The sequence below is a fragment of the Parasteatoda tepidariorum genome, chromosome 7 (genome assembly GCF_982258835.1).
Source record: "Parasteatoda tepidariorum strain Cologne lab strain chromosome 7, Ptep-v5.0, whole genome shotgun sequence".
In the NCBI taxonomy this organism is placed as follows: domain Eukaryota; kingdom Metazoa; phylum Arthropoda; class Arachnida; order Araneae; family Theridiidae; genus Parasteatoda; species Parasteatoda tepidariorum.
Window position 1 is genome coordinate 81118469 of NC_141761.1, and position 27920 is coordinate 81146388.

The 27920-nt window shown below is 28.6% G+C and overlaps 2 protein-coding genes across 3 annotated transcripts in view; one reads left to right on the forward strand and one right to left on the reverse strand.

Annotated features, from left to right (window-relative positions):
• Positions 1-27920, forward strand: part of LOC107444843 (elongation factor-like GTPase 1) — a 204017-nt gene that overhangs the window by 114314 nt on the left and 61783 nt on the right. The gene's annotated exons all lie outside the window — the stretch shown is intronic.
• On the reverse strand, positions 1462-27653 carry aos (protein argos). Its single transcript, XM_016059077.5, has 4 exons — positions 27254-27653; positions 9299-9472; positions 7734-7940; positions 1462-4588 (listed from the first exon to the last, which is right to left on the reverse strand). Exons 1-4 carry the CDS (start codon positions 27398-27400, stop codon positions 4367-4369), a joined length of 750 nt encoding a protein of 249 aa, XP_015914563.1. The 5' UTR covers positions 27401-27653; the 3' UTR covers positions 1462-4366.

The window sequence follows — 27920 nt, forward strand, 5'->3', positions numbered from 1 at the left end:
CTTTACTGGTTTTTTTTCTAAGTTAATGAAAATAAAAAATAAACTTTAATTTTCTTGTACTTTTAGTGATGTTCCGCATCAAAAGTATGTTAAAAATACGAAAAACAACTTCTAACCAGTGAGGGAACAGGCATGCTCCTTTACTGGGCATAGATTTCCCAGTGAATGAACAGTATGTGTTAATATGTTGATACTTTAATTTTCAATTCTTGATTACAAAAAAAAGTTAGCATTTTCCAAATATTGATATGTTATAATTTCAAGAATAGGCTTGTTCTTAAGTATTTGTATGGCTTATAAATTCATAAAGAGCATTAAAAAAATAGCCAAAATTAAGTGTTCCTTTACTGGGTGTTCATTCACTGGTAAGAGCTGTTCCTTCACTTGGTCTTCTTTCTACTTGTTATTTGAACTTCCAAAACTTTAAAACAATATTATGTTAGTTCTCTGCAATTTTTTTACACAATTTACCATTAGTAACAAATATGTTGACACTGTCATTTAACTAAAATTACGAATTTTGAAATTAATATGATTTTTTAAAAGGTGAGCGAAGCTTAAATGCTACTTCACTGGTTAGTTTACTCTACTACGTTGTTTCAAATTTTATCGTATTTTAAAGGAATTTAATTTTTTTATAATTTTGAAAACTTTTATTAGAGTAGTCATTTTCTGTAGTTTATAATAACAATGGATCTGATTTTTTTTTCTCGTTCAATTCGAATTAAATTTATTTATTGAATTTTTAAAATTATTTGTGTTGAGTTTTTAGTATGCTGGAGCTCGTAGGCGTTATTTATCGGTATTAGTGTTTATATTCCTATAAATTTTTTAGGTCAAAATACATACTGAGAAAATAAAAAATTAAGCCTTCTCAAAAAAAAAAAAAAAAAAAAAAAAGATTTATTACTATTTTGAAAGTTAAAAAAACTATCTATTAATTTAGTGTGCATGTCTGTTTTTTATTTTATTTATTTATTTAGGAAAAAAAGACAGTTTTGTTATCTTTAAATTGGTAGAATAATAATTATTAAATTTCGCTTAATAGTTTTTTTTTATTTTAAAGTTCGCTGCAACATTTAGTTTCTACTTAATAGGCGTATAATTTGGAAATATCTAAAAACATGATTTTCATGTTTATCAAATATTCTTCATCAATCTTGTACTCATTTTAATATTAACATGGGAGAGTGAAAAAACCATCAATTAAAAAAAATAATAATTAAATTGTCCCAAATAAAAATCGTTAAAAAAGAACCTTTTGAGTAAACCAATTCCTTTTATCTCGTTCTCTTTTTATTAAATTCTCTACTGCTGTTATTATTTTTTTAAAATATTGGTAAAATATATTTATCGCCGGCAGTTTTTATATCAACTTATATCAAATGAAACAGGACTCTCAAAATGTATCAAAGAAGTGGAATCGATGATAAAGAAATAAAAGACACAAACACTTAAAAAAATAGTTCATTTGTCTTTATTTATGTTCTGTTCTGTACACTGTACATTTTTACATATAAAACAAATCAACTCAAATATATTGACTCTCACACTAAAAGTCAAATTTGAGTATAAAATGGCACAAAGTGAAACACTCATAAAACTCTCCATATTTGTTTATGATGACGTCATTAAAATGATTATTAAATGCAAGCTTATGTTGTTTAGAGAAGAATATTTATTCACTCACAAAATGTTGAGTATTACTAAATTAACCTGTGTATGTGGCACTGTTAGTGAAGTGGTTTCTATCCATTCTAGTGCCTTGATTATAAATGAATTGTATATTTTCTTATCGTAAAAACTCCACTAATTCATTTTCAGTGAAATGACACAAAAATACATTTTTACGATGTCTACATTTTGAGGAAGTTTTTTTATTGATTAAAACTGAAGGGAATATTTTTTTAGCGCAAAAACTTCAATTAATTCATTCTCAATGAAATGATAGTTACATTTTTATAAAGTCTTTTTAATATTTTGTTTTTAATATTCGCATGATATATACGCCGTATTTTTTAACAGCATATTTTCACTAGTATATGTATCTAACTATTCTAGAGTTCAATGAAAATTTTCTTTATTCACGTCTAAATTTAGAGAAAATAAACATAAAATATAATTTCAGATTATTTAAGTATAACGTATTTTTTTTAAATGGAAAAATTATATAATAGTATTCATTTAATAAGTAATGATGAAACAAGAGTAGGAATCATGCAAATTGATTTTTTTCCCCCTTCAAAATAACAGGAACTATTCAAATAAGGAAACGGAATTGAAAACAATTTATTATTGAAAGTTTCTAGAAATTATTATTACATTATTAAAGAATAACTCCTATTTTTAAATAGTTTGAAGTAAATACGATATTCATTACAAACATTATTCGATTTATCACCGGAAACTCCAAAACTTTTAATCCAAAAAAAAGAGGGAGCAATTTAATATTTTTTCAGACTTTAACAAAGAAATTGCACCCATTAAACAAAATAAATACGAACAGCCAATTTCTTTCATTTTTAAGCTATCTCTGTGAAAGATTTTTATTGTTTGCCTGATTTTCGGAAACGATAACGAATGAATTTACTTTCCCACTTTGATACTAAATTGCTGTCATTTATATGAACATTTCCAAACAATCGGAAGTCTGAAATAAATTATTGTTTCCCAAATGTATCTCTCTTAAAAGGTGAAGATCAACCAAAACAGAAATCGCTTTCTATCATTAGCTTGTGGCTCGCTCTCAATGGAATTAGAATCGGAAGTCGGACTTCAGCTGTGAAAATTGTGGGTGTGTGAAGAAGTTTCTCTTCTGGGACTCACCAAAAACCTTTTTAAAGATTTACCAATTATTTTGTCCGGATTCGTCTTGGTTCGTAGGTCGAGCATGGGAAGGATTCACTACGTTCGATTCCCATAGGGTACTATTCATAAAGGGTTGAGAATCTGTGCAAAGGCCATCCATTTCTGCAATAGGACCTCTGACCGCCGTTAGCCAGTGGGCCGTGTCACTGGGCACCTTGGACTTCACCTTTAGAACATTCTCCTTTTCGTCGGAGAAAAATTTCTTTGTGCTTTCACGGGAATAGTCGTAGTTGGTCAAGCGTGAAAATAGGCACATATCACTTGACTCGTGCCTACCTTAATGATCGGATTCTTTTATCAGATTAGTATTTTAAATGTCATTTATCCTTCGTTTGCTTACATATCGAAAAAGAAATTTATTTTTATCTTACTCTATAATTACAAAACTAATAAGAACTAATGAATGTCATTTGTCGTCTTTTAGAAGGAATTTTAATTAATATATTACAACTAACTAATTAATAAAAAGAATAATTAAACATGAGAATTTTAATTAGACGTAATTGCATTATAATTATCAAACTAAACAGAAACTAAGAAAACGAACCAGATTAAAAATTCGCATTAAGATAAATCTCATTTATTATTCCGTTTTCCTATATCAGAAGTCGAATTCGCGAACTTATAAATTCAAATTAGTAATTAAAAAAGGCCTAAAGATTATTTTTATTTTATAATAGTAATTATTGCAATTTTATTCATCAATTTATAATATTATTAGAATTTTTTAAAAAAGAATGCAGCATTTTCATTAATATTTTGGTTAGAATAGTGTTTTAAAAATCATAAACATTTCTAGAAATACATTGTCTTAATTCATTTACATCAGCTATCAAAAGGTTTCTTCAATTATTTATGTAATTGCTACTGACATCACGTTTTTTATATTATTTATTCAATAAGAATAAATATTTGCTAAATTATACTTAATAGCTAAACTTTTAAATTTAAATTTATAGATAAAAAATTAAGAATATGAAATGTAAATATTAATTTTTTTAAAAGTAAAACGAGCGCTTCAGTAACTATTGAACGAATTCTATGAATTAAAATTTGCTCTTAAAAAAGAAGTTAAATATCATTGTCATTTAACACTGTCATTAGGATTTTACATGTCATTTCGTTAAAATCATTTATTTCATTGTATTTTAACTTAATACTTCTGTCTACTTTCAAATTCTTTAAATAGTGCTTAGCAAACTCGTTAAATTCCATGGCACCAACAATTCAGTTGATGCTTGTGTAATTTCTTCCAACATACTGCATCGAATTCATTTATATAATAAATATACTGTATATGAGTTTTAAAGTAATTCATGTTGCCTATTTAAATACTTTTTCATGGCAACTCTTAGCAGAATACTTTATATACACAGATCGCAATTTTTCAATGTCACTAATTTACACTCTAACATTTTTACAACACTACTTCATTCAGTTTTTGAAGTTCAAATGCATAAATTAAAAATCCGTGTCTCATTGAGACACATTACGAACACTACAGTGTGGGCAATTCTGATGTGCAGTACCCACTATAAGTCCGAATGTGTTCTTCCGTAAAACTTGAAGGGCTGGATATCACGGAAGGTTCGCTGTGATGTTGTGGACAGCGATGCCCTCTCGCACATTGACACAGAGTGTTCGTGCCGACTTCTTCAACGTCAGGTCTTTTCTTTACAGTGAAAAGTCGACAGGGCTCTTTACGCTGACATCTCATTTTCTGTAAAGAAAATAGGGCTTGCATCAAAATTTGATCAAAACTTGTACACATGTAAACAAAGTACATTTTCAAATGAAACCGTCTGAGCCGTGTTGGTTTAGGAGGTAAAGCGCTAGCCTTCCAATGAGGTGGCTCGGGTTCGAATCCCAACCACGGATGATCGATGCGAATTCCGCCCCCGGCTCACACCGACCACAGTGCTGACGTAAAATATATATGAAATATATTATTTACGTAGACACTTTGTGATTTTTAAGAGGATGCTACATCACTGGAGAAATTCTTCGCGATAAAGTATCTTTCACCTTCAATAAGTATTATAAAATTTAAAGCATAGAAAGAGTGGGTACAGGCAAACCTAGAATAAGCCATGATGTTTTTAATGCTGAAAAAAAAAAAAAAAGATTTCGAAATACCAAAATGTAAACCAATTACGATAGGATTACGTTGTGGGGAAATTGTCCTTTAGTAATTAATTTGCATAATGATATGTTTAGAACATTTTTTCAATATTTGAAACTTCATGGTTTATTTTAGGTTTGCTTAAACTCAGTTTTTCTATACTTTGAATTTTAAAAAATCCAAAAATGTGCAAGACAATTTGATATAAAAAGTTTCTAGAGTAGTATAGAATCCTCTTAAGGGAAGTTATTTAAATTAATATGCTTTTTAGGGGAAATTTTAATGAAATTCCCTTCATTGCTAAGTAATTAAAATTAGTTTGATAAGATTACCCCCATGGTACCTAAGCAACAATCTTTTTTGAACGGAAAATTCTATTCAACACCTTAGAATGTTTACTTGTTAGGGAATGTCTGATAGTAAGTTATGGAAAAACATCAAATTTTGTAAAATTTAGTCATTTTGCAGGATCAAATATTGAGGATCAAAATTTTTCAATATTGAGGATTAAATGTTTTATTGTCAAAAACCAGTTGAATGGGGGGGGGGGGTGAGAAGAGTCAGAATCAGGGTTGCAAAAAACCCACCTACCCAGTAAAACCCGCCCGGTTTTTACTGAGTAAAACCCATTCTGAAAAACCCACCCTAAAGTGGGTTTTACTGGGTTTTTCTAAGATTGATTTCTTTTTTATCCTCTGTTATATTGAAGAGCTATTCTATTTAAATATATATGTAGTCTAGCCTAAAAAAACTAACCTATGGTGAAAAAACTACGTATGTTGGAGACGCGTGAGTCACCTTGCTGGCCAGATTTGACTGTATGGCTATTGATTTGTCAGTGCCTTTGATTCGCTTTCTATGCAAAAAAAATATTTTCCTCAAATTAATATCAAATATTAAATCAAATTAATCAACTAAAATATAAATAAAAAGTAATCTTGTGTTAAAATAAGTTTCAAATGTGTGATGTGTGTGAGTACATATAACATTTTGTATAGTGATGTCAGAGGAAACTTTTTTCAGACTTTTGCATCAATTTATTTGTATTAATTATTAATTACCTATATGTTAAGTCAATTTATAAAATTAAATTTTATTAATATTAAAATAGGCTATTTTAAAATAAGATACTTATCCCTGCCCTCTCTTTCGAAAAAAACTCCATTAAAACATAAAAACCCCAATAGAACCCAGAAAAACCCAGGTTTTTTGCAACCCTGGTCAGAATTTGATGTTATTGAAACAAAGCACTATTTCTCCACCATTTTCCTTCAATATTCAGTACTAAGTATGTTTTAGTACAGTAATAAGTCTAAATATTAGCGTAATTCATGTATAGTTTAAAACTGGAATGCATAGTTCACTATAAATATAGAATGCTGCTTTTTATTCTTCAACAAAAACGCATCCCATCATTTTGTATCCGGTTAAAAATATGAAAAGCAAGTTGACTAATAAAGCGGGGACTAGATTTATTTGAAGGGAAGTTACCCATCATTAAAAAGGGCTAAAAATAGTTTTCAAGGCTTATTGTTTTGAAACATTATTGTTTCCGTAGTTTCTTCAAGAAAAATAAATTGATAATGACATCAAATGCTCCTCCACCTCTCTGAGGATCTATTCTTAAAACAGTGTAACTATTCGCACTTCCTTTTGGTTTTGTGTTTGTTTTTTAAAACGCCCTTTTTTCTCTGCGGGGGAGAGAGAAAAACAGAAACTGACCGTCTTTTAAAAAAGGAAGTGCACTGCCCGTGTGTTACCCCAAGTTTTGAAAAATACTTCTCATTCAATTCTATGGTCACGATCCGTATCCGGCCTTTGTCTTCAATCTCGAAAGATGTTAAATGCTGAAGTCATGCGAAAGTTTTGGAGATGAAATTAAGTGGCCCGTTTAGAATTACAGCTGTGTGCCACATAAAAGAAGTCAGTCTAACTAACTGTCTTGCGCCTTTATTGTTATTATTTTTCTTCCTTTTTTTTTTAAATCCTGCCAATTTACTTTCTCCATTAATGGATTATTTTGTTTTTATACGCTGACTGAATTTCCGATTGTATCGCTTCAAAAATTAGCTTTATTAAATTGGATATATTGTTATTGGACTGGAGATTTAATAAGCTTGAACAAGATATTTCTGACGGTAAATGATTTTTTGTGATTTGTTTTATCGTTGCCCTGACTTAGGAAGACGACATACCGCTGTAGAAAATTTTCGTATCAAATTCTCATTTACCTCTATAGCTATTTAATTTGAAGTAAAGAAAAACTGAATTCAGAGAAACCTAGAATAAGCCATGAAATTTCAAAAATTGAAAAGAAATTTTTAAAAATCCAAATGACAATAAATTATCAGAAGATAACTTAGGATGACGCAATGGTGAAGTTCTCTTCCAATAATTTGTTTGCATTTTGATATTTTGAAATTTTTTTTCGGCATTTTTAAAATTAATGCTGGTGAAAGAGAATTTGCGACGGAAAGTTTCTCCCTTGGTATGGCGTTCTCTTAAAGTCACAAACTAGATTCGTATTTTAATTTTGCATATTTTATTTATGTAAATTTTAGCATTTTTTTTTGACGAAATCTATTTTTTCATTATAAATGTAAGGAGTTGTATGTTGTACTATAAGGAAAAATTGTCAGATTTCATTACGTGAAAAATATTGAAATTTGCTCACGTTACCTTTATACTTATATTGTAAAAATATGAGATATATTCAAACTAAAATAAATATTAAAATACTTACACTTTGTGGGGAGCATGCTAGGAAATAAAGAATTGCCACTCCTTCGGGCGTATTGTATGACTCATGCTTGAATATGTAAGCAACACTGTTTTTCGGACACATGCAATGCATTGTTTGTCTTGTTGTGTTGTCCGGGTATGTGGCGTATGTCCAGGTAATGTCCCTAAAATAACGGCAGGTAGGTAGGCGATTCACAGGTTCACATAGCTAAAAATACAAATATATTGCTCATTTTACAAACTTCAACTATTAATATAACGTATCATTTTCAAATTTAAAATTATAACGAAAATATTGTAAAGAGTAGTTTATACCATTCATAATACCTTCCGGAGTACCTACGATACTGGAGTTTAATTTTAACAAATTAGTTCCATTATCTTATGTACAATTTATCAGTGTGGGGATAATGGATATTCTGCACGAAAGCATGGATGGCTTCGCTATCAAAAGCACAAATAGTGTTGGACTGACCATGGTCATTCGACAGTCATTCGATTAAGATGACCGTCAGCTGACAAATAAATATATGTATGATTAACTAACCACTACTCCAGGCGAATTGTTAGGAGAGTTCTTTACATAGACAAACTGTACAAGAAAATAGATAATTTAATGGTTAATTTTACTTTCTTATGTGAATAAATCCGGGCTATACTATTGTCCATTAATCGATTAATGCAATACGCTGGAGTTGCACTCATTCGTAACGAAATAATGCACAAATGGATTATTATTGAAACAGGCGAGTGATACCAAAGTAAAAAGACTGCAATAGTATAATGATAGAATTTCATAATCATTTTTCAATATATTCATGAGTTTTCTCCTCCATGCAATTTTTTCATTGTAAACAAAAACTTTTCCTTTTCAAATCAATAGAAATACAGAAAAATTACATGTCAGCTGGAAATTAACCACACATCTCTTAAGATGTGTGGTTAATCTTATCCCTGGAAGATTAACCACACTCTTATCCCTGGTTATCCCACACATCTTAAAAGATGTGTGGTTAATTTTCACCTGACGTGTAATTTTTCTGTATTTCTATTGATTTGAAAAGGAAAAGTTTTTGTTTACAATGAAAAAATTGCATGGAGGAGTAAACTCATGAATATATTGAAAAATGATTATGAAATTCTATCATTATACTATTGCAGTCTTTTTTTTTCTTTCCTTTTTTTGGTATCACTTGCAAATAAATATACTTTATTTACCCCCTTTTTTAAAAACTTATTTAATTTGCACATTAAAAATTTAGTCGTTCGATTTTGATGCATGTTTTAAATTAATTAACTGTTATTCTTACTATTATATTTTTTTTACTATTATTTTTATTTCATTGTAATTACTGTTATTTATTTTTTTGTTAAGTATTATAAAATCCAATCTTCACAAACCTTCAATTAATTAATTGGAAGTGAACGATTTAATTTTTTTATTTTAAATTTCCAGTAACTTAATGATATATGAATTAAGTTATACATAGTGTAAATTTTATACCAATTGCTTATTAAAAATTACAAAACTATCATATTCAAACCAGTTTGTGTTGATCTACCTACTTTATATTGCCTTGATTTGTCTACGACAGTATATCCATCTTTGGCATCAATTGACATAGAACACACTTTTTTTCCTGGACATCTACATTGCCGTTCAATCCACGGAGTAGAATAAGTATCAACTCTGTTGCAAACTGACATCGCTGTGCATTCTGGTAAATCTGATTCACTGTTCTGAAAATTTAAAAACAAAAATTATTAATTTATATAAAGTAAGTAAAAAATATCAAAATTTTACTGTTCGAAAGCTGGAATGTTCAATTTGATGTTAATTGGAAATTAATAAAGTTTAGTAATAACTAAAAAAACATAATGTGTAACAGATTTTTAAAAAAATTTAACGGCCCAACCTGTTTGTTGCATGTTTAACCCAGCAATTTCCTTTTCTCTTTTTCCAATAACATTTATGCTTAGATCATTACATTTTGTTATTATCTGATCTAGCAATCTTGTAAAATCTTTGATTTCTTACTCAAAAAGCAAGTTGTTTCGATAATTAATAATGCCTAATTTAAATGCAAATGTTATATATTCTTGAGGTTAAACAAAAATATAACTTTTTAAAATATTTCTAAATGTACTAAATTTTAATGCCTTGTAAAAAGAAGTAAACTTCTATTTTTTTAGAGAGAAATAAATAAATTAACCCAAAAAATAAAAAGCTTATTAGGTTAATAAGCTCTGCTTTGAGGTTTCATTTTTTTTTTTTTTTTTAAATTTTAACTGAAATTTGGTAATATTTGTAGTTCTATGGAAATAATGAGCGCAGATTTTTATAAAAATTCATTCGACATTGAATTATAATATTTGTACGATTTAACCATGTTTTAACTCAAAATGAACCATAATATCGTGTAAACTGAATTAAGAATTTCGATAATATGGTCTTACATAACACCATAAAAAGGTATCTGCCCAGTACTAATATTACGGTTCAATATTCTCAGAAATTTCTATTAGTTTATGAGTAAACGATGACCTTGTTTTTATTTAATATTGATCACTTATCGCTTCCTGTAATTAATTGTTTGAAAGCATATGGTTTTCATCCAATACTTAAGAAACCGTCAAAATATGTTTGTTGTGATTTAAAAAAGAATGGTAAACGTGCTTGGAATTTTATTAGCCGCATCTTATTCCAAAACGTATTTTTGCGTAATCGAACCTCGCCAGATGGCTTATAGCAGAGATAAGCAGAATTCATCTGCTTAACCCCTTGGGTATGTAAAGTTTTCAATCCGGACATTTCTCTCGCCGGCAATATTACATCACATCAAGTTCTCATATAAATCTTATCAGATGTCAGTTGCCGTCGGAAAAAGTAAACGGAACTGGAAAATGTAAGCTTAGCTTAGTTCCATTCTACTTTTTTTTAAATATTTTTTTATTAGTTTTGTTCCTTGCCTCCTTAAAGGTGGATGCAGTCTGAGGTGCTTTTATTGTTCGATTTGAAAGTGATGAATAAGGTGCGAAAAAAACTTCCACTCACTCCATCGTAGTCCTTGATCTGGTAAAATTTGATTGAGTCTTAGGAAAAAAAAGGTCAACTCGTCTATTCTTCCCTTGGATGAAGGATTGCCTCTTAAGAAAGTGGGAGGCTATAGGGTTTGAAAAAAGGGTTAATATGCAGAACTGAGAATGTGTTTGGTTGTTGTATTGAACCGTGGTAGCCACTTTACATCTGCTACTGTGTAGCTCTATGTGAGACAGTATTAACCCTTTCTAGCTGACACAAATACATCGATTACCTGTAGTTGATGAAGAATGGTGTTTTCCTAATCCATTAAAAATTGATGTGAAATTTAACTTCCGATGCAAGAAACGTTAAGATATTCTAGACTTGATGATTTATGGATTCATGGTTAGTATTCGGGAAACCTTTATTACTCAAGGTGTATGTTTGCTTGCGATTATTTGAAAAAGGGGAAGAAAGCAAAGTTGTACTATAAAAATATTTTTATTTGAGTTTCAATGCGCCAATTTAAATTTAATGTCAGAGGTAAACAGGTAGATTTAGAATCTTAAATTCCTTTATGGTCAAATTTACCAGATTAAAACCTTTCCTAATGTTAGTTACTGTTGTTCAATATCCGTCTGTCTGCCCTATATTTTTAATTACATTTTACTGGCGCTTATCTTTAGTTGAATTTAACTATTTCAAGCAGGGACCCGAAGCCAGAGCTCAAAATTTCCCCACGTTTTTTTGTTTTTCAGTAATAATCTTTTTCCCTCCTGTTTTTTTTTTTCAGGTTTAAAATGGTTTTTAGACTTTTTTTAAAAAAGAGAATTATTTTTGTGATTTTAATTTCTAGATTGAATCTACAATTAAAGATAATTTATGTCAGATTCTGGCTGATACCTTTTATTTATTTTTCTTTTAAATTGGGTCATGATGTATTTTATTTTTATTCTAATATCTAATCTCACTACTATCTAAAAATCATTTCACTTTTATAATTAAAAAACCATATTCTATTTAATACTAATTAATTTTCATTTTTATAATGAAAGTTTCAAATTAACATCTCAAACTCAAAAGCGCGCATTAAATCTGGAAGCGGAGCTGGAGCTAGAAAATCCAAAAATTTTCCGTTCTGGCCTTGGTAAAACTGAGGGGCCTTTAAGTTTACTGTTATCAGTGTTTTTGGAATTTATTTATAAATTATTTTATTTCACACATGTTGTAAAGTCGTGAATTCTCTTTTAAAGCGTAATCTTGTTTATACCAACCAGTTACGACAATATGATTCCGTCAGATTTGTATTTGTATATTTTTTAAAGAAATAGGTCCTATCTTGTTTTACTATTATTTAAAATATAATAATTTATTAATATTTATATTTTTGAATTATTAACATTAAAGTTGTAATTAAATTACGAGGAAAACTGTGCAGCTGGAACCATGTAGTTTTACTCATTAATAGAAAAGCATGGTTGAAAATAATTGAAGGAAATGAGTTTAGTATTTAATTAGTTCCTACAGATTGATTAATTCAAAATTAGAAATAGTTGCTTGAAACAATAGAAGAAAAATCTTGTTTATAAAGATGATTTACACCAATATGATTCTGTGATTTATTTATTTGTTTATTTTTAAAAGAATGATATACGTCTTATCTTGTGTTACTATTATTGATAATTTAACAACGTTATTTATACTTAATAAAATTATAATTAAATTATTAGAGAAAAATTGCGTTGCTTTAACCATATAATTTCACTCATTAAGAGTAAAATATGGTTGAAAACATTTGAAGCAAATAAGTTCGATAGCTTAATTAGTTCCTACAGATTAATTGATTCAGAAAAAAAAATAATTGCAATTATATATTAATTTACAGACATAGTTAAAACTTAATAAGAAATTGAATTATATTTTATTATAGTATTATTTTATTATGGAAAATTGCGTAGATATAACCGTGTATTTTTACTCATTAAAAGAAAAACATGATTTAAAACAAATGAAGCAAATAAGTTCGATAGATTAATTAGTTCCTACAGATTAACTAATTCAGAAATAGAAATAATTGCATGTATGTATTATTTTACAAACATAGTTTAATTTTTTTACGAAATTAAATTATATTTTACTACGGAAAATTGCGTAACTATAACCGTGAAATTTCACTCATGAAGAGAAAAACATGGTTGAAAACAATTGAAGCAAATAAGTTCGATAGCTTAATTAGTTCCAACAGATTAATTAATTAAGAAATAGAAATAATTGTAAGTATGTATTAATTTACAAAGATAGCTTAAATTTTTTACGAAATTAAATTGTATTTTATTATGGAATTATTTTGTTACGGTAAATTGCGTGACTGCAACTGTGTAATTTCACTCATTAAAAGAAAGACATGTTTAAAAACTATTGATGTAAATTAGCTTAATTAGTTTCTACTGATTAATTAATGCAAAATTAGAAATAACTGCAAGTATGTATTAACTTACAAGCGTAGTTTAAAATTTTTTTGCGAAATTAAATTATATTTTATTATGGAATTATATTATTAAATCATAATAAACATTGTTGTATTGATATAATGATATCATAATTCCTTTTTAGAAAAATTTCTCTTTAAAATAAATAAAGAACTCTGCTTTTGGCATTATTTTCTTTCAAAATAATGAGTGGAAATCTTTCTAAGATAGATTTCTATCTTACAATGAGTTTTAAATAATATCATTAATTGTTTATTGATAGTTGGCGGATAGGCGGCCTAGTTGGCGAGCGAAAGTATTACATCACGCGATTACCTCCTATTTCCGCATACGTGACAATCGGTCTGCTAAATAAGTGTTATCATCACACTTAATATAATGGTTCACGTTTCTACCTTGGTGTGGAGTAGGGGTCATATGGCTAAGCACTTGACCTTGTCCCTCAAAATTTGAGATTCTTTTTTTGACTCGCCCCTCTTTTTCTTAGAAGATTACACCCGATTGCGCAATTAAAACCAGGATCTTAACATCTATTATGATTTTATGACTAGCGAGAAAAAATACCTTTTTCTTTTAAGAAATTATTTTCATGAAATGGGATGTCATGCTGAATGATAATTGTGTGGTAACTTATGATTTGAAAATATGACTTTGTTTAACTTATAAAGCTGAATAGTAAACAAAAAACTACAAGTTTTTTCTCAGTGTGATTGGATTCGATTCAAATATATAATTTTCGGTAAATTTTTGCCAATTTTTTTTGCTTTTTTTTATTTTTAAATTCTTTTTCTATTTTGAAGCATTGTTTAAGATTGGAGGATATTTTTTTTAATAAAATTTTTTTGCTACATTTTCAGGAATTTTTGTGAAAAATGTATGGAGCTTTTTTTTAACCATATTTTAGAATTTTTTTCAAACATTCCTTTTTTGTTTCTTCTTGCTTTTTTAAATTCTTTATTTTATTTTTTTTTATTTATTTGTTTATTTATTGTTTTTTTTTATTAGATTTATTTCAACTTTCATGAAAATCTCAATTTCTTTTAATAAACACTTTTTAATGAAATTAATTGCAAGTTTTTTAGAAAAAAAAACATTGTTTCCTTTTTGAAATCCTTATTTAATTACCAGGAATTTTTTTATGCTTTTAAAGGCATTTATTTTTTTTGGCTTTAAAATTTATTTTCATAATTTTTTAGGTTATTTGATTCCAGGATCTATTAGTAATTATGTAACACTCCTTCTTAAGTTGATTGAAAATAGTGATTTAAAAAATACTCATATATATGTTAGTTTAAATCGAAAAACGTTGTTATTGTCGATTTTATTTCTTTAATACTAAATTCGATCACATTAGAACAATACTTAGTGTATTGCAGATAAATTACAATTCCCTTGATTAAGTATTATAGAAAAGATATTTTTCACGGGTGTTATAAGTAGCTAATTCGCTTTATTAAAATAGCAAAAAATTATGATAAATAATTTTTTACAAGTATTATACTTAATTTTTTAAAGTTGTTTATGGATTTATTTATTTTTACTACGAACTGTATGTGCAAAATGGTACGTAATCATTAATGTTGTGAGAATTTAACATTGTTTCAAATTTACAATAGATTAGATTAACCTTGTAAACTTGATATAAATGTTGCCATTTCTTATTTAGTTTCACTAAGTATCTTTAAAAATCTATTTACAGTTACAGTAAATGTTTGCAATATCGTTAATGGATTACTTCATCAACTCGGCGATACCGCTTGATACTGGCACAAAATCAACTGGATATATGATGAAAATTATATGTAAAATTATATATTCATTGCTTTATCATCAGGGTGTATCAATTAACTTCGTTAGCATGATATTTTCAAAAATTATCCCTCTCCAAAATGTACGTTTTGCGAATATTTAGAAGTACTAATTCTTACAGTAACTTCGAATCAGTTGAGATTTAACCAGTTATGAACGAGCCACTTAGCACATTATACAATTGCTTTATCAATTCGATGTACTTATAAATGGCTGTATTAAGAGGACGCCATACCAAGGGAGAAAATTTTCGTCGCAAATTCTCTTTCGCTTCCATAACTAATTTAAAGCTAATCTATAACTAATAGTGAGTTTTGATAAATTTAAGAGTAAGGCATGAAATTTTAAATACTGAAAAGAAATTTTTAAAATATCAAAATAAAAAAAATAATATGAGAAGATAACTTAGGACAACGCAATGGAAAAGTTCTCCTCTAATAATTTGTTTGCATTTTGATGTTTTGAAAAATTTAAATTTACCCTAGGTTTGCTTGAACTCCCATTTTCTTTCTTTTAAATTTTAAAAAAAGTAACGGAAGGAAAAGATAATTTGAGACAAGAAGTTTCTCTTCTCGTATGACCCCCTCTTAACTAGATGTTCTTATAAATTGCTTTATTAACGCGACATGTGCTACTAACAAATGTATACTGAATCCTATTCAGGAAAATGGTGTGTGTGCCTTCTTAGTAATTTCTAGGCATTCTGTAATTTACGGGATAATTTCGAATATGTTGAGTGTACTATTTAGATGGGCTTATTAAAGACTTTTTCAATGACATGCATGCTGCTAGCCGATATGGCCCAGAGGATAGAGCATTCGCCTTCTATTGAGGTGCACCGGGTTCGAATCCCAATGATGGCTGGTCGATATGAATTCGTATCCGGGTTGCATCGACCATAAGGATGACGTAAAATATCCTCAGCGGTAGACGGATCATGGGTTGTCCCCTTGCCGTCAAGCTAACCGTGGGAGGTTTTGTGGTTTTCCTCTATGTAACGCAAATGCGGTTTAGTTACATCATAAAGTCCTCCACGAAGACAAATTTCTCCCAATACTTGATACAGGAGTTACTCGGCTTCTGGATTGGGTTCAAAATCAGAAAGCTACGGAGTTTAAGCAGTTTTAAGCCCAAAAAATTGGATCGGTTGTTCAACGACGGTTATAAAATAAAATGTAAAATAAGATGCATGGTGCGGATAAAAATCCTGTTTGTTGCGATTTTTAGAGGTGTACTAAATTCTGTATGATATCTTCGAATCGGTTGAGGGTGGTACCTTTTGCTACAGATGAAACAATTTTCCCACTGTTCAACCTTGGTTTACCATTCGTGTCCACTGGTTCTGCTCACTAGAACAGAACGAACTGCGCCCAAGACTAACAGTTTTGTTGCATTTTTTGTAAAGTACAGCACCCAAGAGCCCATGACCTTCAAGTTGGTTGAGCAGCGGCAATAATGCGGCAAATCATATAAACATAATTTCCCATCTTCTGCTTTTCCTTTGCCATTGTGAGAAAAATAGTGAAAAAAATTCATGTTTGTTTTTGAGATTATAATCTCTTTCATGATTAAGTGGATGTATTGAGATAAGTTAAGACTGCTTTTCCTTTTCTAAAAGACAATTAATGTTTTCTTTTCCGCCCATTTAGATTGTTAAAAACGTATTTAAATGTGATCTTAGCGTATTTACAGTCTGAATGAGTTTATTGAATTGCTGTATATTATAAAACCATCAGTTAGTGTCAATTTATGCCGCATTTGAGTGCTGAAAATTTTCCATGGGGGCAACATTACTCAATTTAATAAAATTTGAAAATAATTCTAATAAATAAATAATCATTTTAGGTGATTTCGGTGTGTCTATTTTTTGAATTTGTTATTGAAATTAATATTTAATTTTTGATATAATATTAAATTGATGTTTAGTTAATGTTTAATTTAAATTAATAATCAATTTTTGATAAGCATATTGATTAAACAAATTTAAGTTATTGATGACAATGTGACTCTCTAAAAATATTATGTTTCATTAAAAAATTAATGGAATTTTTGAAATTTAATATTCATGTAAATGTAAACTTATTTTAATAAAAGAAAAATTGATATTTTTTGTTCCATTTGTAAATATTACTCAATTTTAAATAAAAACGGACTCTGTCTATTTTTTGAATGATTAGATTTTATTAAAAGGTTTAGTACATGTGGTTATATACCAAGACTTCAGTTTGTCTTACAAATGATTATTTTATTTAAAATCTCTGATTTTCTTGTATTATTTGTTGTAAATACAACACTGAGACGAGTTTTTTAATAAATGGGAAACTGATTATCTGTATACCAAATGATTGTTTGTCTAGATTGGTCCCTCTTTTTTTTTTCTTAAATCAGAGATATCTACACTCTTAATACTTGCACATAACAAGACAAAATCCAAACGTACATCTTGTTCATCTCTTCAAATATACCATACTTTTGTACCAATATTATGTTCACTTTAATTAGCTAGAGTTATTATCTGTCCATAAATTAAATCCTCCTCTCGCATGGCGTATCTTTTAAGGATCCTTTTCATTATTAAAGTACTGAATATTTTTCTCCTGTTACTAAATGATTTGCTTAAATCTTATCAATGCAATAGCATGCCTTCCAACCCCAATTTTTAAAATTGCAGAAGATTCACTACTAAATTGTAAAAGAAATCACTTAAAATACTGAAGATTTTATGAGGTTCAAAGTTATGTTCTTTTCTCATTTTTACCTATTCTTTTTCAATTTGGTCATTTAGGTCAATTAGGTTAGGTTTAGGACAATTAGATTTTACTGTTGATTAGGCCATCTTTTGATCGACATTAAGACAATTTTGATGTGGTAGCAGTGGGTTAAATGTAGTAAAATTTAAACGAGCATGACCATATTACCACACGTGAATTACAAATGGTGCCGATTCTAACATAAATACACGTTTTTTATTTTTAAATCCCGATTTTTTATTATGCACGAATTTCGAATCGCGTCGATTCATTCATATCTCAATTTGATTTTTTCAATCACTTTCACAGCAGTTGTTGCTATCAATTTCAATCAGGTTCATAAAATCGCGTTTATTTTAATGCGATGTAATACGTCACGTGAATTTCGATCGCGTATTTACTTTTGGACATGTTAGATTCGCGTTGATTTCAACATATTTTACGTCGTCTTATCTTGTGGCAGTTATTGCTACACGATTTCTAAAATTGTTAACTTTTATTCGATTTTATTAATTTTGATTTCAACGTATTTTACGTTGTCTTATCTTGTGGCAGTTATTGCTACACGATTTCTGAAATTGTCAACTTTTCTTCGATTTTATTATGACACGCACATCTAAAAACACACATTTTAGAATAAACTTTTTAGTACATTTGATTCGCCATGCCGATTCCATCGCTGCGCAATTTTTCTAAAATTGTCTTTCGTTTTTCGACAGTAATCGATGTTTTCGTTAAGTACAAGGTTTTCAAAACAGTTATTTTTAATACTAGGGTATTACGACGCGCGCACGAATTTCCAATTTCGCAATCAGTTTATGTATTCGTATTCCAGGCTGTTTTGTCTATCGTTCTTCCTGTATTTATCACTACTAATTTCTACAAGGTTTTTGAAATCCCGTTTCTTATCTTAATTTATTATCACATGAAAATTTTAAATAGCGCATTTTAGTATCATTTTGACATGTTTGATTCACACTTTTTCGACAGTTATTGCTAACGAATTCAATGTGGTTCTTAAAATCCCGTAATTTTTAATACGGTTTCTGAATAGTGACGATTCTATCTTAAATCCTCGTGGTTTTTTTATACGCTCAATCCGTGCCGATTCTCTCCCAAATCCACGTCTTGTCGATCGTTTTCCTGACAATACAGTGTTTTGTATTTGTTATTTATACACGGGTTTTAAAATCCTAATTTTGCTTTTAAATACGATATTGATACGATACTTTTATAATACGATATAACGCATATTTGAATATTACAAAGCAGGAAAGAAAAATTTAATGTGCGGATTTCTAAAACGCGGAAAATAAAGGAATCGGCAGCTATGAAGTGAGGATTGAAGGTCTATAATATTTTTAATTTTTAAAATAAAGTATATTATAACTCAAAAAAATTATAATTCATGTCAGTGGTGAGCAGAAGATTCCCTGAGCAAACACCTTGCTTAAGACTCCTCGTTTAATATCCCTGAGAAAATGAGTTGAATCATTGTAGGGGGAAAAAATAAATTTAATTGAATTGAAAAACATTGGAAATAAAACCTAAGTTCTTTTTTGAAATTTCTATTTATGTAAAGCAAATGTAAATTCTTCTAAGGTAAAAAATATTTCAAAAAGAAAAAAATGTTCTTAATTTTTTTCCATCCAAGGATATTTAAATTGTAATAATCAAAAGCTTTATTACTAAAATTATCGTATCTAAAAATCTTATGTAATTTTATTCATTATGAAATATTTGCGTTTTAAAATTTTAATTTCTTAATAAGAACTGTGATAAATTTAAAGTTTTAGTGTTTTTAATTTTCAATAGCAGATTGGATGCCCCGTTTGGCAGGGATCCTTGAGCTTTAGTCCTTTTCTATTTACGCCACTTAGTACGCCATTGATTCCGGTTTATGCTAAAAGGTTAGAATCATAAAATAACAAAATTAGAATTCGTTATAAACATAGTGTTTATTGTGAAGTAAAAATAAAACTTTGCAACAATAAATCCACTCTCATTCAACTCGATTTTAACTAAAATGACTTTTTGAAAACCTACGGCCGGTAATGTTTTCAATTTTCGAGAAAAATACAAAGGTGTGGTGCCCTAAAAGACATAAAATGATCTTTAACCCCCCCCCCCCCCATGAGACGTAACAACTCGCCTCTGCAAAACAAGTTCTCAGAAACATGTGACGTATCATCATGCAATCTTTCTTAGGAAATTTGTGATAAACACTCGCTTTTCTTCGCAATGTTTACTAACACAAATTTCCGCTGCATCTTATTGCGTGATCGACTAAACGTTTTAAGAAAATTCCGGTCCCGCTGCCACGCATCAGCGGAATTGAAAACAAAGTTTCTGCTTTATGCCGAGCTGTTTGCGGTTATTATTTTAAATGTTGTTTTTGTAGTATTTAAATGTTGTGGTATTATTTGAGTATTAAAAATCACTTTGTGGCTATATGTGACCCGAGATTGAAATTTAATACCTAAGAAAACTATATAACACATTAACTAGTTCACACATTTCGTTGTAAAAACCAGAAACTTTAAACATCGCTTTGGTATTACATATTATTGTATATGTTAAAAATAATATTTTAGTATATTTAGTAATTGCTTAAAGCAACGTTTCCCCTTTTTTTTATGGCTAAGGAACCCTAAATGATTTACCATTTTTCAGCAGAACCCCGACTACATAAATAAAGTATATCAAACAATTCAGCCTATTGACCAATAAAATACTACTTTTATTTAAAAATATTTAAAACGAGAAACGGAGCCACAGTAGCTCACGGGATGGAGTGGATCAACTAGCCTCCCAATAAGGTGGCTAGATGATGCGAGTTCTGCTCCCGGCTCGCACCGAACATAAACTGTGCTAATATCAGCAGTGGTAAATGGATTATTGGTTAAAATTTTCTTGCCGTCTGGCTAACTATGAGAGAATTTTGTGGTTTTCCTCTCCATGTAATGCAAACGAAGGTTATTTCCATTAAAAAGTCCTCCACAAAAGCTAGTTTTCCCTATGATTGATCCAAGGGTTCCCTTGTCTTCTGGATTGCGTTAAACTACTGAGTGGAACATTGATAATCATAAATTCAGAATTGGGTCGGCTGCCCAACATAGATTATAAAAACGAGCAATGAGTTTTTTCATCATTTTATCATTCATGATTTTAAATTCAGTTTTATTTTCCACAACTGATTTCGTAGTCCCGGAGTTGAAGGCATTCTAGTTTTGAATTTATATTTGGTGTATATAAACTGAAAATGAGGAAAATAAGCTTATAGTTTTTGTTGAAATGAAAACTAAAAAAAATACTGCTATGAACGGTGAAGGTGGCTATTAGGAAAACATATTTATTAATGAATTCAGTTATTTTTATTTTAATTTAAATAGCGCAAGGGGTATTTTTTCTAAAATTCATTTCCTTCTCGTAATGTATTCGATATATAGATATTAGAAAAATTTTGTATTCTTTTTAAATAGAATGCCATTTTTTCATTGCCATGTTACTTTAAATAATTGCCTGAAGGTAATCAAAGTATTAAAAGAATAATAGATTTTTGTGCGGATCTAAACATATATTTTAGAGGTATAATTACGAAAATGATAAAAAATGGTTAATAAAATCTTAACTCTGAAATTGGTCTATAATCTCTTAAATTAATTATACATTGAAATAAACTTTACTTATTCCTTTAGATTTTGTAAAATATTTTAATATAGTAAAACGCAATATGCTTTATTTATTCCTTAAAATTTTATCGAATCTTTTATTATGGTAAAACGCAGCGTCTATGTAATCTCATTTATAGTGTATATCCAGTTCTTAGCTAGAACTTCATAGCTCTAGAATTGTTGAACACTGATTTAAACAATTAGTTTGAATTTTACAAATTTATGGAGCATTTAAATTTTATCAAATTTTAGTTCTAGAATGATTTTTGAGGCACAGTTGTATGAAATTAAAATAATAATAATAATAATAATAATGAATGCATAATTTGCCTGTATTATTTATATTTCGCGTAATTGTATATTGTAATTTATGATATTATATATCTTAATATACTTAATTAATACGAAAAAAAATGTGTAGCAAGCATTTAAATTTTATAGGATATTTTAATACATTAAAACAAAGCATTTTTATAATCAGATGAGTAACTTAGAAACTAAATGAAAGTATTAATAATAGAAGTAGAAGTTAATTTTAAAAGTATAAATAATAACTTAAGGATTGATTAGCAAACCATAAAACTTGTCGATCTCATGCCTCAACACTAGAAAGACTGAAGGGGCCACTTTGGCCCCTTCCTGATTGTTTGTGTGCAGATCAATTAGAGATCCAAAATCTTAAAATATAATGTTAATTAATTTATTAAGACAGATATTAGAGACAAGGTCCTCAAAATTCTATGGCATTTCTTTCGATTTGATTGACGAAAATAGTATTTAAATGGAACATTGACTTTTTAAATAGACTTAAACATTAGTTTCTTAGCTATTTGAGTTTCCTTTTCTCTACAAATAATAATTGGAGAAACGCTTTTATTGAAATGTTAAAATTGAAGACTGGGGCACATTATACCCGTACCTACCTGGGGATATGGGGTACCTACTAAAATATTTCAGTCTCTCTCGCCCCTCCCATCATTCTGGGTATAAAGGGTCTATATTTAAATGTGTTTCCTTAAGGGACACGCATGAAAATTAAAAAAAGCACTTAAATTGGATAAAATTATCAAAAGTCAGAAATACTTAAACTTTTTGTAAGTTATTTTTTGAATTAGAGAGTTACAAAAGTCAAGAGAAGACAAAATAACCCCAGCCGTCTATTAACATGCGATATAAACTTAGTTCAAATACATAATTATTCTTAAAAAAATTAATCTCATTTAAATCCTTTCCGTTAATTCTTTTTTTTGTTTTTAATATATTTAATAACAGCTTTGTAGCTCTTCATTTCAATTTGCTTGTAAAGTGATCTTCTTTTTTCAAATCACTTATACCACTTTATAAAGTAACCTGAATTTGAAAAGAAGAAAGTTATTATGAAAAGAAGGTGAGGAGGAGGATAGGTAAAAGTTGAGGCGTAGGTTTCTAAAAAGCACAAACAATCCCCTAAGGTCGCACTCACCAACTTCCGGTGACTGTGAAAACAGCCTTGAGTGATGGGAAACGCCTAACGATGGACACAGGTGCCTCCAAGAATTTCTTCTTTATAGTTTTTTTTAAAAAATTTTTTTCACTTTACTATGTTTTACGAGCGGTAGCTTAAATATAGATAAATAGATCGTATTTTTGAATATATAAAATTAAAAAAATATGCCGTGTGTGTTGTAATTTTATTAACTCGCACGCGTATAAGTATTTAGAAAAAAAATTAGAAAAACTTATTTTAAAGATGCTTAAGGTAAATAAAGTCATTATACTCTAATAACAAGCGCGAAAGTAGCCGTCCGAAATTAAAGCAAATATAAAAAATAATATATAAAATGTGATATAAAGAATACATTTATATAAATTGTTCGCATAATAGTATACATAATATATATATATATATATAAATTTGTTTTTGTTTTCTCTATATTTTTTTAAATTTACTGTATATTCCGGTGTAAAGTCGGCTTTTCAAACTTACAAAATTTTACGAGAATTAGGGGATCGACTTATAAAACGGTACTGAATTCAGACATTCGTTTATCGTGAGAGATCGATGCATAATGAACAATGAGATAGATGTGAATAACTCTTTATAAGTTTATCCCTTTGGAAAACTATTCTTAATGTTACATACAATAATTTTTGCATTTTCTCAATATTTTTTTTTTTTTTTACATAAAAAGTTTTTTTATTTTTTTTTTTATTTTAGAAATAATACATTAAGTCACGTTACGTACATTTTGAATTTTAAAAACCGGAAGTTTATTTTTCACAACTTGTATCATAAGAATTATTTTTGCCTGGCTTATTCCATTTCTTGAAAATAGCATTTTCGAGTGAGAAAAGTAATGCAATATTTGTATAGAATTTGCCTCAATTTTTTATATTAGTAGAAATAGCTTTAACTTATAATGAAGTGTGGCTAACTCTTTACTCACAGCTGAAGGAGAATAAGTCATAAAAATTTTAAGAGACGACTTGATTGTATTTTGATAATAAATATTTTAAATACTCTAGTCTAGACGATAAGATGTTCCCCAATTAACAGATAATGATTATTTTATTTTTGAATTATCTGGCATTCTGACGCAACTTTTAGTCTTCAGTATTTTAATCACACATTTAATGATTTTTTTTTATTATTTGCTTTCTATATTCATTAATGTTTATTTATTCTAAATTTTCTAATATTTATAACATTTTACTGCTTTGACATTTTAGGAGAAATTTCAATCCGTTAACTGACTAGTAAAAAGAAAAAAAAATTATAATTATCGTGAAATCGAATTTTTCACAAATTAATTTATTATTGAAGCGAACCATTTACAAAATTTTTATTACGGAAACGATTCCATCAAAATAATAAAATAAATAAATAGATAAATAAAAATAAAATAAATAATAATAATAACGGCTTTAATTTATAATTTTAAAACAAGAATTCTTTGAAAGACATATTTTTCTGTTTCTTTTCCCAAAAAATTAAGCCTTCTTTTCACTTATTCACTAAATTTTAAATCGATTTCTTACAATTTCAAATGTATGGGTCTGTCACAAAATGTTTAAACCAGACCAACAATTGGTTTTTGTAAAAATAAAACTGGATCCTTTTTTTTTTAAATTTTTTTTACAAATTTACAAAATTATGAGTAGTTTTTTTACGATTTCATGAAAACGGTCATCTATCAAACACTCGGGAATTATTGGTCAATAGCATTTTCGTTAGAAATTTACGCTAAAATTTTCTAATAAAGTAATAGTGCCAAAAAAGTTTAAAAAAGAAATAACGACGAACATAATTCTTGAACATTGAGTTGATAATAAAGTTAGTACAATAAGAAATGCCGACGATAGATACCTCAAAGAGTGTGATTATTTTTTCTTCTTAACATCGGAGTATTAATGAATAATTAGAAGTTTCAAAATAACCTAAATATAACTACAAATGTAACAAACTATAGCGCCTATTTTATAAAAACCTGTGCCACATTTTAATGTTATGGTCATTCATTTATTGCTTAGAGTTTCAAAGTGCCGCTGAATAACGAAACCTGTTGCTTTTCTTTTTCTACATTGCTTAATGTAAACTTCAAGGTCTGCATTTTTTTTTATGAAATCTAGTTTAACTTGCATTGTCTAATAAAACTGAATGAATGTCAAGAACGAGTACTTGATATTTTTCATTTATCAATTTAAAAAATTGTTTTCAAGAGCATTTGTTTAATGTACGTTCGTAAGCATTGGATTGTTTTAACGCACATTCCTCAGATCTGGCAATTAATAGAAACAATTTATTATTCATATAACTTTGGTTTATATATACGTGTTTCGTAATTAATTACTGACGTCGTTTTTATGTCTTTAACACTTATATTTCATTCTACGTATTTTTTAAGAAACTGGAATTAATTGTTAGAATTAATTTGAAAGCTACTGCCTAAAGAAATGTAATAAATGACGCTCAGCACAGAACTTATTTGCTAAATTGATTAATTTCGAAGTACATTTACAAAATTTCATTCATTCGTTTTAAAAGGAAATCCTCCGGTAATAATAAGTATATCATTAATACGTATATTAATATTTAATTTTTTATCGTATAATATGTTTTAAATATGTTTTATTTATTTTGTTTATTTTCAAAATTAATTAAAATTCATAAAAAATTTCTTCATTCGTTTTAAAAGGAAACCCTTCTCTCTATTTATTTATTTATTTCATTTTTAAGAAATACTTCTCTTATGTATTAAATATTTATAATTTTTTATTTTTCAAGTGTTTTTAATTTATTTTGATTATCCTACGTAAAAAAACTAAGAGATAAAATATCAGATCTGAGATCAGATAAAATATCAACATTTATTAAAATATATTCAGTATTGTAATGTTAAATACTATATGTAAGTACTACTACTACTAATAATAATAATAAATTAAAAAATACAGACATAAAAGTACAGAACACGACTTAATCATAATTAAAAATATCTTTTATTACGATCTTATTATAAGATTTTGCGCAGTAATTATGTCGTAAGAAATATGAGGTTAACAATTATCAAAGTTTCAGAAAATTTCATGTTCAGCCTGCAAAATTACGTGCATATCATCCTACTTTGTTACAATTTGCACAAGGTGTTTAATAACACGATCTGAATTCAAAATATTTCATAAAAACCTTTAAATTGATAACACGAAATATACTAAACACTACTTAGTCAAAATAATCAATCTCTTCTCTTTTATGATTTAGTCTTATTTTAATATTTTGCGCAGTAATTATGTTGTAGGAAATATGAGATGAACAATTATCATAGTTTAAGGAAGCTTAATGTTCAGTCAGCACAATCACGCTCATTGCAACCTACATAATTATAATTTGAACAAGGTGTCGCATAAAAAGCTAATAGTGTTTTGTAGCTAATAGCTGAAGTCGCATAAATGCATAAAAGCTAAAGTCTATCTGGATGTATGCTTGCTAATAACTCGTGAACACATTGATTTAGATTGCGTTTTTTTTCCTCTTTTAACAGTTTGCAAATTTTCAAGGGGTGATTTGTAAACAATTACCTCTTTCCGGCGTTATGTGGTCAGGGCACAGTATCCAAAATACGAAATTTCATTAATTAAAACCATTCATTGATGAGTTATGGATTAAAACGTGCTCTGTCAAAAAACAACAACAAAAAAAACCAGCATTTTTACAAAATATTTTTTAAAAAAATAGAAGTAGACGAAAACGCTAGAAAAAATTAAATATCCTTAAAGCTCACTAAACTCATAGTCAAAACATGCTGAAAGCAAACATGCAGGCTAACATAAGATATCAAAAATTGAAGAAATATTATATTTAACAGTCAGTGGTAATTTTAAACATAAATATGCTTATTCTTAATCGTCCAAACAGCATTTCAATTTCAAGATTTTTAAATTTATTAAATTCTAATATTAAAACATTTTAACACCAACTATTAATAACACCAAATAATAATAATTAGCATCATTTTTTGATAAGGAATTTCAAATTCTCAAACTTAAAACTCTACTTATTTAAAAAGGCAGACCAGCTGGTCTCCGGAAGCGGGTAGTTGTAATATTAAATACGATATCTGTAATATAATATACGATATATGACAAGTTGAAACTCAAAATCTTATTACTTAAAGTATTGCGCAATAACTATAGACTGTGATAAAAACAACTGTAAATTATAATGATTTATAATTATCACTCAGTTTAACCAAAAAAAAAATGTTAATTCAGAAAATATATAAATAATTAATACTCACCCCTATCTGGTAGAATATTCTGAAAGCTGATTTGTGGTTATGTCTAATGTTGATTGGAAACCTAGAAACCATCGCTGTTTTGACAGTTGTGAAAGCTGCTACGAGCATCAACGTCACCCACCACGACAACCTTTGCACAACGTGCATATTTTTCTACTATTTTCAAAACAAATGTTAAAAAAAGGTACGAAAATTTCCTTATGTCAATGTAGGAAAAATAAATCAAACAAACACGATTTTTCGCACGCACACCGCCAGCACTCTTATATTGTTGACTATTATAATAGTACTGTGCTGTTTTTCTTTTTCTTTCCCGCAAGACAAGCTGAGTTTTATTCCGAACAATTTCACGTGTTTCTTTCAACTTCCTTCTTGCGCGTACTACGCGATTATTTATAGTGAGGCACTCATGAATGGCCGTAAGACCAGTCCTATGTCGGTGTCTTGGAGGGGTGGTTGGAGAACTTTTTTAAGGGGGGTTGGGATCGGTAAGAGGGGTAGCACGCTCACCTGAGCAGTTGCGACAACCGTGGGAAAAAGACCGCCTCCTCCTTCTCTCTCTCAGCTTTTCTGTGATTAAAAAGATGCACGGAGGAAAAACGCGTTTAAAAGTCGACCACCGGTTTATGACTGGCGTTTTCTTTTTTTATTGAATAGGGGGGAAGGG